Source organism: Vanessa cardui, chromosome 2 (genome assembly GCF_905220365.1).
Source record: "Vanessa cardui chromosome 2, ilVanCard2.1, whole genome shotgun sequence".
NCBI lineage: Eukaryota > Metazoa > Arthropoda > Insecta > Lepidoptera > Nymphalidae > Vanessa > Vanessa cardui.
In genome coordinates this window covers 3487213-3503957 of record NC_061124.1, presented here as the reverse complement: position 1 = coordinate 3503957, position 16745 = coordinate 3487213, and the positions used below count along the sequence as shown (strand labels likewise).

The following is a 16745-nucleotide window of genomic DNA, read 5'->3' as shown; positions in this document are numbered from 1 at the left end:
TTATGTGTAACAATATTACGAGATGTAAAAAATAACAGTATTTCCACAGACTAAAAATATTTAATTACAATGCCAACTTTTTTTTAAATACACTTAATTCGACTGTGGGTTTTCCTATGGGTATTATTTTTTTGTGTTATTGATTCGTTTTTTTTTTTATAAAAATATTAAGCCTTATTGTTAAAGTTTTCGATTTATTTTTTATTAGATAATCTAAATCAATGAGAATCGTTAAGATTATAGCGCTCGCTTCCTAGTTACACCGCTAACGATGTATTGTGTAAATACAATATAATAAATATAGATTGTTTTTTTGTCCGGGTACATGACCTCTGGTTTATTACGCATGCACTAGTTTAAGAAACTGTTGTATGATTTTTTGTTACGACGAAGATGTAAATAAAACTTTGTTATTCTTAGAATATAGAGAATGTTACAAATTGTACGAATGTCGCAATACTGCCCTAAGTTTGTCCATATTGTGGGAAATATTTGGAACTTACTTCAGCTATAGGATATTGCTGCATCTGCTGTTGGTACTACGTCATGTAGAGTTTCCTCACGATGTTTAGTTCATAACCGAACACAAGAGTTATAAAGACAAATTAAGCACTTGGAATTTTAGTTCCCTGGTTCGAACATAGAGTCATCTAATTAAGATTCACGTCTTCCAATCACCTAGCCATTATGATTACCGGAAATCATAGTTAGTCATATGAAATTCGCAGAGCACTTTTTCTAGTAATAATTTTTTAGCGAAATATTCGTACAGCATTGAAATACGGTTGATGAATATGATTTATGGTATTCGTAGGTGTATATTTAAATGTGATTACAGTCGTGCAACGATATTCCAAATTAAATTTTGTTCTTAAAATTCGATAGGCCAATTTTATAACAGGAAAATTTGAGCGCGACAAAAAAACTTGATAATACACTTTGATGATAACTGTAACCGTCGCCATATACTGCTTATTAACTAACTACTACTAAATAACTTATCTATCAGGCTGCCTACCACTGGTTTAGTATCTGTATTGCTGCTGATCAATCATAGATCCAAACTGGAAGGTCAGAAATAGAGCTTTTTATAGTTTAGGAATTTTTATGCCACGTGCTCTAAAAACCGCGTAAATATTTTTAATCTGCTACTAATGTTCTCCTTTCAAACAAACAGATTTACAATTATTAGTTTTCCTACTACTACTACTACTTGGAACCCAATGGAAAAGTATTCTTTTAATGAATTATAACATTAATTTATTAATTTGGAATTAATATACTTTTGAAATTTTGTAAATGGTAAATTGATTATATTTTAATAGATGGATAGGCCAACAGATGACAAGCGGTCACTTATGACTTTATAATGTCGTCAGATTAAAGGGTTAATGAGTCTGAATAATGCAGGTTCAAGATGTTATAGACTACTACTAAAGTATTGTCAGAATTTTACACTTAACACAGATACCATAATCTTGTTACCATAACAAAAAATGTAATAACGAATATTCGACAATATTTAAAAATAAAAAAAAATGATTAGAAACTTTGATTATTTTATTGACTGATAATTAAATCTTAGCTATGTATATTATTAATAACACAACTATTTTGGAATATATTTGAATATAACACATGAATAATTGTCACTTCCTTTTCAACCAGAGATAAGAGAAATAAATTAGAAAGTTAAGTATATTAATCTCGTGAATTATGAAATCCAGGCTTTAATAGTTTTTATTTACAAATTAATTGACTTTGGACTACATTTTACTTGTCCAAGATTTACTCTAAGGTCATATAAAGATTTAAAATGATAAACTAACATCCAATTACGAAATTATTCCAGTTTTTATTTGACATTAGCGTTTTGCGCATTTTCTTAAGTAAATAATTCATGATATAATTTGCAGTCATGACCACAAATACAAATAGACAAATCCTTTGTATGTTAGTGAAGGGACTTATTACTTTATTAAACCGAATTGATAATATGAATGATTTGTTTTATAACTCCAAATTAATAAATGCTTATCCTTACCTACAATAATAAAGATAAAAGTTTGTATATGTAAATGTTTGTTACTTTTTCATGCAAAGCTAATAAATTTTAATATATCTACAATATAAATAGCTGATATATAAGCTACAATTGATAGTTAAAGACATTTTGTGAATACCTGACAGAGGCAACTAAAATGCGAGCAAAGTTGCGAGTAACTACTAGTACAAAATAAATGTTGTATGTTTAATGTATGTAATAAACCAGACGTTTTTGTATATTGATTTGATCTCACATATTTTACCAACTAGGCCGCAACACAAAGGTTGCATACTATTTATCAATAGGTACATACTTTATATAAAACCGCATTATACCTAGTACAGCATTGTACATTTTGGAATTTCTTATATATTTTACAATCATAATCATAGGGCATCATAGGGCTTTGTGCAAGCCCGTCTGGGTAGCCACCCACTCATCAGTTATTCTACCGCCAAATAACAGTACTCAGTATTGTTGTGTTCCGGTTTGAGGGGTGAGTGAGCCAGTGTAACTACAGGCACAAGGGACATGACATCTTAGTTCCCAAGGTTGGTGGCACATTGACGATGTAAAGAATTGTAACATTTCTTACAGCGTCATTGTCTATGGGCGATGGTGACCACTTACCATCAGGTGGCCTATATGCTCGTCCGCCAAACTATGTCATAAAAAAAAACAATCATAATATATTAATTTTATTGTAGATATAACGATTGTTTGTTGAACGATATGTTAACCTTACGATATCTTTACCTTTAAATATACAAAATATCGTAAATACATTAGTGCGTTGAGCAAATAGTTATTTTTTTAAATATTTGCAAAAGGAAATCGTTTTTCCGTTGTTGACTTTATATTTAAACTAGTATTCCTTAAATGTTTTGTCTTAAGAAAAGAATTACATTAAACTTCAGCACTAAGTGAATCTTATGACATCTATATATAATATCTAATATTATAAATGGGAATGTTTATCCGTCTGTAACCGATTTTAATGAAATTCCGTATGCAGTAAATATATTGCATTTAATGTTATGACATGATACTTACTCAAACGAACCATATTTTTATATAAGCAAAAGTAAAAATAGTTATTACATTTCAAACACATATTTTAAAAGTAATATATTAGCTACGTTAATTAATAAAAAAATATTTAAGATACAAATTTAATGAAAATATATTATAAAATATCAAGTCTTAATATTAAGACATATTTTAGCATTTTGTACTATTTAAAATGAAACCTATATAATTAAAATGTCTTTTCATGTTGCTTACATAAAAAAACAACATATTTTAATTTAAGAACAAGTTGTAAAAACCTAATGGTGAAGTATTCGTTACAGGATGTATGTATGTATATATGAAAATCGAAACTGACGTTTATACATACATCCTGTAGCATCTTGATTGGACTATTGTTATATCTCCTATAGTGTTAGCGGTTAAAGCCTAGACAGTGGTTATTTTTTTTTTACTTAAGTAATTAACTTCAATAAGAATGTACCATTTTGAGATGTATCCGGTTATTTTTTTGCAATTTCTCTAAAAATTGTTTTAAAATACATGTAAGACTATTGGTCTATAATTATTCAAGTAGAATCGGCAAATTAAAAAACGTGTTGCTCTGTAAAAACAAAGAAACGACATTTACAGTTAATTTGTCGATCTGTTTCGAATTTAATAAAATTAATATTTTTCTACATTAATAAAATTAATATTCTGACAAGTCACCATCTTATTCATATTTTAAATACCTCACTTATACATCAATACTGCTTTACCGATCTTCTCTAGATAGCGCCATCTTTAGAGTCAGCGAAGACAACAGTTACCGACCCACTGACGCGCCGCAATTTAAACTCATAAAGGAATCTTAAGTATTCCTTTACATCTCCCCCCCTAGGTGAGAAAATTTCCTCTGAAATTTTCGCTTGAATCTCTACTTGCTTCTTGAGTAGGAACAGGAATAAGTTTAGTAATATGGAATAGATTTGACTCCGATTTTCTATGACCTGTATTTATCCTATATATAGACTGTGATAGCTTTTCCTCGATTTTATAAGGACCAATCCTTAATTCATCTAATTTTCTTCTATTTAGTTTGTGCCCATTTTCAACATATACCATATCACCTGTATTAAAATTATAATGTGTTCTATTTTTATCAAATATCATTTTATTATATTCATGTGATTTAATTGATCTTTCTAGCGCTATTTTTCTATCTTTAATCCAGTCGTCTGCTTCTTTTCCTATTTTAAGTTCATCTGGTATGAATGAAATGTCTGTACCATCTAACAGGTATCTTGGTGTAAAGCCAGTGATTGTATGTTCAGTATTATTATATCTATCTACACAGTTATGAGCAATAGTTGTCCATGCTATTTTATTTGGTTTTTCATTTATTTTGCACCTAATTTTGTTCACAAGTGTTTGGTTTAATCTTTCGTTAAGACCATTTGAGAACGGCGAATTTCCTGCAGTAAATATCAATATAATAGATTTTTCATTCAAAAAAGTTTTAAATTCTTTTGAGTTAATCCCAGGATATTGGTCAGTGAGAACCATGCCAATTTCGTTACAATTTGGTATATTATTTATGAGTTTTATAAAATCCTTTGCATTTTGTGTTTTAGACGTAACTATATATGCATATCGAGTAAAATGATCCACTAACAGATGTAAATATTTTTTTGTTGAACGGGAACTGCCAAAACCTCCAATAGTGTCTATTGAAACAATTTCAAATGGTTTTGAGGCAGGACCTAAGTACGACATTAAACCATATTTTACCTGTCCTCTTGTCTTATTCTTCATACATATTTCACACTTTTTACATAAATCAGCAATATTCTTTGTTAAATTCTTTGCTGTATAAAATTTTCCTATTTTCTTTTGCATTTGTTTTATACCTATATGACACATATTTTCATGTATTTGTTTTATAAATTTTATACTTAATTCTTCTGATAATATAATTTTTTCTTGTTTTTTTACTCTTTTGTAATATACTTTATGTTTGTGTATTAAATTTTTCTTACATTTTTGAATATCCTCATTTTTCTCTTGGTCTTTTAATATGTCATCCAATGTTATTAAATTTATTACTTTTAACTGTTCATCTACATCTGTGTTCGCTTCTAATACCGGATTTCTACTTAAACAATCGGCCTCTAAATTTTCTTTTCCTGGAGCATATTTAATGTTAAAGTCATATTGTGATAGATAATAAGATAATTCTCCCAACTCTTCATCTGTTCTAGATTTAATATTTAAATTTTCCAGTGGTTTATGATCCGAATATACTGTAAAATGTTTACCAATTAGCCAGTACTGCCAGTATTTTATTGCCTCTTTAATAGCTAAGCATTCCAAATATATAGCCTTCTTTTTCTTCTGGACCTCATTTAATTTTTTTGAAAAATATGCTACAGGTTTTTCCTTTCCGTTCGGCTGAATTTGCTTTAATACTGCCCCAATGCCTTCTAATGATGCATCTGTGTATATGTTTATTGGCAATTCTTGATCAAAAATTTCTAAGACAGGTTGTGAGCATAGTAGTTGTTTTATCTTCTCAAAAGCTTCTTGACAGTCCGTTGACCAAATGAATTTTTGGTTTTTCCGTAATAAATTATGAAGTGGTTCTAAAATTGTTGAGCTGTTAGGTATGTATTCACGGTAAAAATTTATTTTGCCTAGAAGTTGTCTAATATGTTTCTGAGTCTTTGGTGTTGGGAAATTCCTTATTGAAATTAAATTATCTGTCACTGGTCTAACTGTATTATCTTGTATTATATGCCCGAGATATTTTACTGAATTTCTGGCAAATTTACATTTTGTGAACTTCAGCCTAAAACCTTCTTTTTCAATCGCTTCTAAAAGTTGTGATAAATGTTTTATATGTTCAGTGTAAGATTTTGAGAAAATCAAGATATCGTCTATAAAATTTACTGTAAAATCTGTTAATTTGTACTTTCTTAATATGTTGCTCAATATTCTTTGAAATATAGCCGGAGAAGTTTTCAAACCAAAAGGTAAACATGTCCATTGGTAATGGCCCTCCTGTGTAATAAAAGCAGTTTTCTTTCTATCTTCGATTCTCAAGGGAATAGACCAGAATGCAGAGTTAATATCTAATGTTGAAAAGTACTTACAATTTCTGGTCTTAGTGACTAAGTCCTCAATCAAAGGAAACGGTTGAGCCTGAGGTACGACTATTTTATTTAAATCTCTAAAATCAATACACAATCTGGTTTTCCTATTATCTTCTTTTTTGAAAGCTAAGGTTACCGGTGCTGCAAATGGACTGTATGACTCTTCTATAAGATTTCGTTCAAGCAATTTTCCTACTTGTTCTTCTATCTCTAACTTGTCCTCTGTTGAACATCTATATGGTCTTTTACTACAGTACTTATCCACAACAAGATCGATACGTGCTTCATAGTTCTTTACTGTCCCAATATCATATTTATCCTTTGCGAAGCTCGATTTATATTTATCGATCAGTTTATTTATTTCAGATTTTTGCTGACAATTTAAATGACTCAGATCCATTGTAAATTTTTCTTCTTTTACATGTTCATTAAAATTTATAAAACTCGTGTTCTTTTTATCATCTATTTTTTGTGTGACTTTCAAATTTTCATCCTGAATCAAATTAAACTCTTTTATTATATCTAGGCCAATTAAGAAATCATATTTAAAGTCTTTTCCATCTACAATATAAACATCAACTTTCTTCTCTATATCAATAATCTTAATCTTTATTGTTGTCAAACCTTTTGTCTTTTTAACACCGTTAATTGTTATTAAATTTGCATTGTTATATTCATAACTACCTTCATTCTTTATTTTTAATAATTTAGAATTGATCAAAGAAACATTAGAACCTGAATCGTATATACCAAATATGTCTAAGTTTTCTTCTAATGTTAGTTTGAGTTTAATTAACGGTGTTATTATTCGTTTTTTTGCTCATCATCACTCAATTCAACTTCTAATAAAGTATTGTTTACTTTCTTACTATAGTGTCTCTTATTCTCATTACCATCATCCTGTTTAAACCAGCATTTTCCTTCTTCATGGTAACGGCTACCTTTATTTAATTTTTCGCATATTTGGCAAGGTTTAGTTTTATCAACTTTTGTTTTATTATAAAATGTGTTTTGCTTGAATTTATAATAACTATTTTTATTTGTCGTTTGCTCATGTTTACCAATTTCATTGTAAAGATTAGCAGTGGATGTTATTAACCCCTTATCCATTTTGTACATTATATAATCTGGTAAACCCATTACTATAAGGTTTATCATTGTCTGTGTGTCAATTTCTTTATTTACCTCCAGTAACAGTCTTTCCTTTTTTGTAGCATATTCCAGTAATGAACCTCCTTGGAATTTAAATTTAAATGCATATTTAACTTGTGACCAACCTTTATTTTCGTATGTCTCACAAAAATTAGCTTTCCATGTTGCCCATCCTGCATTTACTGAACATTTTATTAACATGCTGGTGTACCAATCTAAGCACTGTTTTTCGAGTAAATGTTTTAAAGTTTCAATTTTTTCAGCATCCTTTAGTATCTCGAAACGAATACACTCATTCTCAAATTCATTAATCCATTGGTTAACATTTGATGTTTTCCCCGAAAATTTCTCTACTAAAAATCTCTCTGCTATTTTTCCTAAATTTTTATTCCCAGCTTCCATATTTGTACTATTATTATCCGGCAACTTTGTTTCCTGTGTAATTTCATCGAGATATTGGTCACCAAATTGTACATTTTCGCCTTCATCCAAGTAGATTTTTCTCAATTCTTTGGTTAATGGGATCCATAATTTTCGTGTTTGATGTCTTTTTTTTAGCGAATTCTTGATTTTTGTAAAAACGTCTGTCGCCGTTATACCAGTATGTTTACAAGCAGGTTTTAAATCGTCTGGAATATCAAATACACGTCCATCCGGTGTCTCGATTGAGGTTATGGCAATCACATTAGATTTGCCATCAGAAGCTGCTAATACAGCGAACGTGAATCGTAATTTTTCCATCTTCTTAACCAAAAATGTCGTTTTGTAAGACTATTGGTCTATAATTATTCAAGTAGAATCGGCAAATTAAAAAACGTGTTGCTCTGTAAAAACAAAGAAACGACATTTACAGTTAATTTGTCGATCTGTTTCGAATTTAATAAAATTAATATTTTTCTACATTAATAAAATTAATATTCTGACAAGTCACCATCTTATTCATATTTTAAATACCTCACTTATACATCAATACTGCTTTACCGATCTTCTCTAGATAGCGCCATCTTTAGAGTCAGCGAAGACAACAGTTACCGACCCACTGACGCGCCGCAATTTAAACTCATAAAGGAATCTTAAGTATTCCTTTACATACATATAAATATACAGATTAAATTATATTTTTATCTAGTAGTGTTTCGAACGCTTTAAAACAACAGCCTATCATGAGGCGAGAATAAATTTAACTCAATTGTGTTATGATATTATAATATTAAAACTGTGCCTAATATTATTGTGTGGCACAATAAACTCGTACGAGTGACATTGGCTGCGAGGGCGCAACACGCGCGACAATCGGCATTTGTCCGCACCATTGTGATGTTAATATGTGATTGACAGATCGCCTTACGCAACACTAGAACTGACGCAATTTGATTCGTCTCGGAAATGTATATTAATAAAGTAAAGCGAATTGATAAATGCTTGAAGGTAAGACGGTGACAGTTTCAGAGTCCATCGCGACCCGTTTCCTTGTTTTCCACAATTATTATATAAGTTAACGGTAACACTTACGACGTACGGTATGTAGTGTTAGACTGATTACGGACTTGATAGCGTTGCAACGTATTATTATGTAATAACGTAACAATATTAAATGTTTCGTTTTTGTTATGGTACGAAAACTTTGAAGTTTTATTTATTCATTACACAGTGACAACGTTATTAACGCAAACTTAAAAAGAAAAATAGTCGAAATTACCCTTATGACAAACGCGTTGGAATACTATCCGATAATCTAGGTATATCCTAGGAATCAAATTAGAAATAACAAATATTAACATGATAATTCAGTAGTTGTTTATCGTCGCCAGTTGCTTTTCTTGCGTTTGTCATCCGGTTTTAGGTATAAAAAGCCTTCCTTTGAGTCAGTTTACTTTGTACATGGAAAAGCAACATATAGAGAGACATACAAATGGATAAAAATAATTTCTTGTTATTATTTTTAAACTGAAAAATATTGTTATACATTTTAATTTCTGTACATTTATTTTTAAGAATATAAAAGGAGCCTTTAACAGTGTTTATATATTCTCTAATAGATTTCCTTTAACAATTGCGAGCGATAGTTTCTCAATCGTTCGCTGTCAATCACGATACAAAATCTCCGTAATTAAGCAATAAGTGTTATTAATGATCAAACAAATACAAAGTGACAATCAATATCTCACTATTATCGGCACGGCTCAATGGACCGTAGTCCAATTAATCGTTTCGATCTTATTCTTATCTCTTATCAATGGAACTTATAGCTACTGGACAGTTAAGACACTGCATATTAAATCACATTTAAAACTCGATGGTGATTTGCAAACTAACACGTTTCATTGTTACTACTAATGTGTAAATATTTTTCTTTAATAGAACTTCTTTTAAATCGGCAACGTTCACACTTCCAGCAAACGGTTTGACTACAATTCTCCTTGAAAGTACTCTGGTTCACAAATGAATGTGAGCTGGAGTCATGTGTTGCTTGCAGTTTGTAAAGACACGAATTGAAATAGTATTAATGGGTTAACATTCACATTGCTCGATTCATGATATTATATGTATGTTACATACGTCGAAATTCTGGGTTCAAAATCGGATCGAAAAAGTAACAACATTGGATTATTTTATCAAGGAAATCTCAGTAGGAGCTCAAGGTTTGATATTTTGCAGCTTTGATGTTCAGCACTTGAAGTTAGACAGTTCGCCGCGAACACTTCCGATTGTAACATTAAGTAAGGGAATAGAAAATTAAAAAAGGGAATGTAGTAGACTAGAGCATCAATCTCATATACCAGCTATGTATCTGCATAGATGACTCATGTGAGTGCAGACATTGGTGTGATAGTATCAACAGCTTCACGTGCTTTCCGAGCCTTGAGAATCAATATCGAAATACTCCAAAGCTATCGAAACCAAGGATTCGGCAACGTAATTTGTTATAATGAATTTAACGACACTGAACGCCATTTCCAAAAATTTGTTTTTCTTTATTATTAACAAGCCATTAATGCGACATCTCGCGAAAATAGCTTAAAATCCAGAAGATATAAATTTACATAAAATACGATGGCGATTTGCAAACTAACACGTTTGATTGTTTGTCAACAAATAAAAATTTAAAAAAGATATTTATGTTTAATAGAACTTCTCATTTTAAATCGGCAACGTTCACACTTCCAACAAATAATTTCCAAAAACCCACAAGATATCAATCTACATATAAGCTAGTCGATTGATCAATGAGATATATAATAATATTAAAAGGATAAAAATCGCAACAACACGACACAGGCGGGCGCTAATATCAAGCATTGGCTACGGCTCGTTGATTCATCGCCGGCTTTAAGTAAACTGTTCAATTGCTCCTTTTTAGGCTTGTTGCTTCAATTTAATTCTTTGAAATACGTCAATTCATTAATCTGTTGCTATAAAAACGATTAACTAAAAGCATTTATGTCTGGTTTAAATTTGGCCTTCGAGTATTTTTAGCATTGTTAGTTTTTTCAGTTGCTTAAAAAACTTTGCTAGACTCACCATCAATACACACACAGTTACAGTTTATTTTATAAACGAATGTAAGGAATGAATTGCTAATTTTATTAACCCCTCAAAAATATTATTTCTAAAATGTTAAAAATTTTGCAAGGCTCGGAACTAAAATATTTCTGTGCAGAACAAAAACTTGACTTTGCTAGCTCTTCCAACAAAGTTTTAAAACAGTGCTTTTAAAATACTGCGTCGGATTTTTTGTGTTAAATTTTTTTTAAACTTTTAAGTTGCAGTTTTTCCTATCAATTTTAGTGGGTGTTAATATTATATTTTCAATACATAAATGTGTTTTAGGCACCTAATAAAAATGTCGCTTGATTATGACTTCTGCCGCGCTTATATCTGTGTCTTATTAATAGTATGACTTAACAACTAGCTAAAAGGCTGTTGTTTAATTTATTTCAAGATTTCTATAAAATAAGGTAGCCTACAAAAGTCCCATTGCTGGGCATATTCCATATTCCAAGGTGCTCTAATGCAAGTTGGTAGAGATAAACATCATTTGTCATCGCCAAGCACGAGATGAATTAAGCACATGAAAATTCAGTATTGCTTACCTAGATTTACTTAAGTCATCGAGATTACTATTAAATAGATGTTTTCCATGCAATACGTATTCAATGTTATTTATAAGTAACATTTCTAATCCCTATCATATAAAATATAAATGAATTTTGTAAGCCGACCTTAAATATAATAACATCGTGATAAATATGGAAATGAGTTACGAGATATTACAAAACATTACTTAATTTATCAAAGGTTTATAAATTGTCATCGAACCCTTCATTAAAAGCTCTTGGTCAAGCTCTTGGCCCAATTAAGTATTACTAGTTAGGAAAGTATTCTCCGCGAAGGTCGATTACAGTAAGTTCATAGTCACTGGTCACGAATATACAAAATTACTTTAATAAACAAATACCAAATTAATATTTTAGCGGTAACTTCACCGTTGTCACCTTTTTTATCATTAAACAACTTATTATATGAATGTTAAGGCCATGGAAAACTTACCAAAAACCTTTTTTGTATAGTAGCTAGTAGATATACCACAAAACAAAGTCTAATACGTAAATTGAAATAACTACGTCTATAAAATTAATGATCATATTAATGATAGCGTCGTCGCGGAAACCTGCTGACTTTCCCTTGGGCTCTGCGGACTACAACTTAATGATGGCGATCCATAATAGAAAAACCGTGATTACCTAGTCGTTATAAAACATGAATATTAACCAACGATTCTGGGTTCAAAATCGAACAACATTGTGAATAATAATAAAAACTTGTTAAAAACAGAATACTGATTCAATTTTGAAATTAAATTACGTATGTAAGATTTTCATTCAAATATATAATTATATTCGAATCATTCAATTAAGTAATAAAATTATATGAATTTTTGCACTCGTTGCGCAGTTAGAATACAATTTCGTTGCACTTTAAGGAGGAAAATTACAATCTAAATTATAGAAAATTGTGATGCATAATTCTGCACTTGCAATTCTCAGAACGAAAGGATCGGCAAGCGGCATATGAGATGTCAGATGTCGATTACCTGTATTGAATATGATTAATGCGATTACAAGCGAACGGTCTAATCAAATAGTTAACATTTGCTGTTTAATTTTCACAGACAACTTATGTGTATTGGAGATCACGAGACTGTATTTATTAAACTGCCCTTGTTAGATATAATTACATTTAGTACATTTTTTATCTGTGACGAGTTTTTCTTTCGACTAAAAATTTAAAATAATAAAAAAAAGTATATCTCTAATAAAAGATTAAGAGAAAAAAATTATTGTCTGTTATTAAAAATGAAATTTCCAGTTACTATTTAATTACACATGTTATTTTTTTGGTTTAATTTTGAAGAATGAACTTCACAAATACATTCATCTTTAAAGTTCGACACGGTTAATTTTAGGTTATAAAACAACTAAGTGTAAAAATATCTGTATAACAATTAAATGAAATAACAATTCATCTATAATCTAACAAAATAATTGTTATTCATATTTTGATCGCATAAAATGTCGCAACAACACCTGTCACTGTTGGGAATACATACGCGCTACGAGTTATTTATTTCCCTTGACTTTTAAAAAAAACTACAAACACAGCGGGATCGAAAGTGGAACATGGTGACGCCTTTTATTGCCAAACCGAAGTACATACGAAGATGAAGTACTAAACCATTTGTATATTATGTTATTGTTGATCCACACTCTCGCTTTTAAATATTCAGGGTCAATTATTGTGATTACACGTGCAATCTTAAATCTCGATGTGTGGTCTTTAATTTTAAACGATAAAACGAAAACATATGAATTATTTTGATTCAATATAATTAAAAAAGAAGGCCAGCATTTACTTTAAATTAAAGTATAAAGATTCGATTTATATTCTGTTAAAAATAATCCTTAATATGTTATCCAGAATAAGGATACTTGTTATTGTCTAAAGATGTGATTATTAATTTTGAAAAGATAAAATGTTAAATTTTTTATTAAAGCTCATAATATAATAGTTCACGTATGTAATAGGTATTATCAAAAATTAGATCAGATTGCGCAACGTCCAGGGCTGCACGCGTGACATACAGATGCATTATTCGTGACCATTCAACCCTGACAACATGCTTCGGACCATTTCGTTTTTTTTTTAATATACGTGAAATATGAGAACAATTGTTTAAAAAGCCCCCATGTATAAATAGTGAAATATTTAAAAAATATCCGTATCTTTAATTAAACATACGTTAGCCGTACTAGTTTCCCCCCCGTGTTCGACATATTGGGGGGAGGGGGAGGTTTGGTGTTATCATATATAAACAAATTCATATTCGCGTATATAATAGGATTTATTAATCAATATTTTGTATCTCAAGTTCACCTTCATCTATTCCTTATATAAATAAAATGATAATAGTACCGAATAATTTATATTTTTAATGGCAACATTATTCTGACACGTATAATTACAATGTCAATAAACTTACCATGCCTGTCGATTCTATTCACCTCCATTAGTGAAAAGTGGTACGGAGCTACGATCGTATGTCAAGGTTTACTAATTCATCTATTTTGCATATTGGCCTTTTAATGATATTGAACGGAACATGTGTAATACATTTAACACATGAGCGATTACGGGTCCGCGACCGCGTGGGAAAGGCCGGCCATTGGCCAAATTGTCCTTTTCTACGGTATTGATAGCTGCATTTAACGATGTTCATAATTTATTCTATAATACTTATTATATAGGTCATGTATTACGTAACAGAGGTTACGAATAATGATGATCGAATTAACGAAATAATCTTTAGACAATTTAACCTCGATCAATACTATCTAAATTTTATTAAATATAGTTATAAATTTGCGACTCTAATATAGAAATATGATCATAATAAATATGTACGATAATGACGATAAAAGCCGAGATGGTCAAATGATTAGAACGCGTGCGTCTTAGCCGATGATTACATTTTCAAACCCAAACATGCACCACTGTATTTTTATGACTTTAATTTGTGGTTAAATAATTCATCTCTTACCCGGCGTTGAAGGAAAACATCTTTAGTGAGTCGTGAATATGTCTTATTTTAATGCTACTACAGTCTTGAATATGCCAATCCGGATTAGAGCAGAAAAACCTTAAATATTCTCTTTATATCTATAGAAGCCTTAGACCAGCAGTGGGATACAATTTTACATGGAAAATAAAAACTTACAAGGAAAGACGGATCGATTGTAAATAAATAGTTATGGCCAATAAAATCGTTAACGTTCGTTGACACTGAGAAAAACCTTTCACGCTAGAGAATTACTTGGTCGCTTTCAATGCTTTGTCAAATTATTCTTTTGTCACGTATACTTATATTATAAAAAGGTAAAATTTTGTTTACTGGTATATACGAAGAAATCGCTAGAACTAATGATCCAAGTATACTATTCTATTTTAAGGGGTCTATTAATTTTTTTATTAATATATTACCCGAGTGAAGTCGTTAACAAAAGAAGGAACTCGTATGTAAATTCTGAACAGTGTTATTAAAAAAAGACCTTTTATAAATTCGATCTATGTAAATTTTTATAAATCGGTAATAGTCGAACCGAATGACCCGAAATAAACTAAAATTCTTATAATATCTTAACTTGATAATAATAATATATTACATTATACGTTCGTTCTTAATTTCCTTAAATTTATATATTTCATTTCATTTGCTTCATAAAACAAAATTGTTTATAACGTTTTATGTAATAACGCGCCATTTAACAAGTTAAGCAATGGTATCCATCGACTTAATTCGTATTACAGCTCTTCTTTTTAATTTGTATATAAAAATTCATAACGCATGTCTTCTGTATAAGATTACATCTTAGTTTATTATGAAATACTTTATGCATTCAACTATTTCAATAAATCATGTAACATAAGCTTTTAATATATTTATATTTTAATATACGATTACTAAAAGAAATTCGAAAAGATGTACTTATAAATGAAATGGAATTCGAGTGTACAATTTCAGGTAACAAATTAACGGAGCTAAGAAAAAAATTAAATTAAGTTTAAATTAAGTAAGAAAGAGAAGGTGATATGATTTTAGGGTTTCCTTAATTGTAAATTTTATTGTTTTTTTTTTATATTGTTGATGTGCTTACTACTTTTTATTTCCAGAATCATTACATTCGAATTTTCTGGTTTTTGGTTTTATTTTCGCTACCAACCATACATTGATTATCTAATATTTGTAGTTTATGTATTCACGATTGTCTAAAGAAATTATTTTAGTCACGAATTAATATAATTGCATTTAGATATAAAACCTTAAAAAAATAATATGAACTCTGAATTGAATTGATATTAAAACTATGAATTGATTCACTAGATCAATTCAATCGCTTTAAAATACAATCCTTACGAAATACATATATTTACATCATATAATTTAGCACTCGCGCGAAGCTGGGCGGCTATTACTATATTTATATGTATAACATACCTGAACAATAGATCCGACGAGTAGACCGAAGCAAAGGGCAATACTAGTGACGATTGGCGCATTTGATTCAGTGATCGCGATGCAGGAGGCGACACCGATAGATGTCAGCAGGAACGTGCCCACCAATTCCGCGACCAGCTGTCGCCAGATCAGCTTGTTGTCTGTGATATCGGATAAACCGATTATAGAGCTGGTTCCTGTGAAAACAAATGAATACATTTAAAAAAGGAACATTGGCGCAAACTTTACCATAACGTAGATTGTGTTCGACCAGTAAGTACAATATTTTCAGCTATTTCGATATCATTACGATTTTCTAATCTATCTCGCCTGTTTACTATTAAAGTAAAGTAACAGCCTGTAAATTTCCCACTGCTGAGATAATGCCTCTTCTTTCACTAAGGAGAAGGTTTGGAACATATTCCAGATTTCCTCACGATGTTTTCCTTCACCGCCGAGCACGAGATGAATTATAAACACAAATTGAGCACACATATATAGTTATGCTTGCCTGGGCTTGTTAAAATGCACGCGCTATAACCACTGGGCCATCTCAGCTCACTACTATTGGTAATGTGTAATAATTTAAGGTATATGAAATATATTAACTATATATAAATATTAATTAAGAAAATATATTGCCTTATATCTAGATCTTATCTAACCCAAATTAAGAGAAATATCCAAGTTTACTTATATTATCTATCGGATAATGGATCACATGTTTCGGAAAGACTACAACTACCAGCATCATGAAGCAACGGCCTCGTAAGATATCGCAAATCACAAAACGTAATATAATAAATAACAAAAAAAAATTATATATGTT

General features: G+C 30.3%; 1 protein-coding gene across 3 annotated transcripts in view; it reads right to left on the bottom strand.

The window, feature by feature from the left end:
- Positions 1 to 16745, bottom strand: part of LOC124536302 (aquaporin AQPAe.a-like) — a 75954-nt gene that overhangs the window by 28399 nt on the left and 30810 nt on the right. For all 3 annotated transcript variants that reach the window (XM_047112823.1, XM_047112839.1, XM_047112831.1), the window contains one exon: positions 15917 to 16113. In XM_047112823.1, the coding sequence (XP_046968779.1) occupies positions 15917 to 16113 (197 nt within the window). The remainder of the gene's footprint in view (positions 1 to 15916; positions 16114 to 16745) is intronic.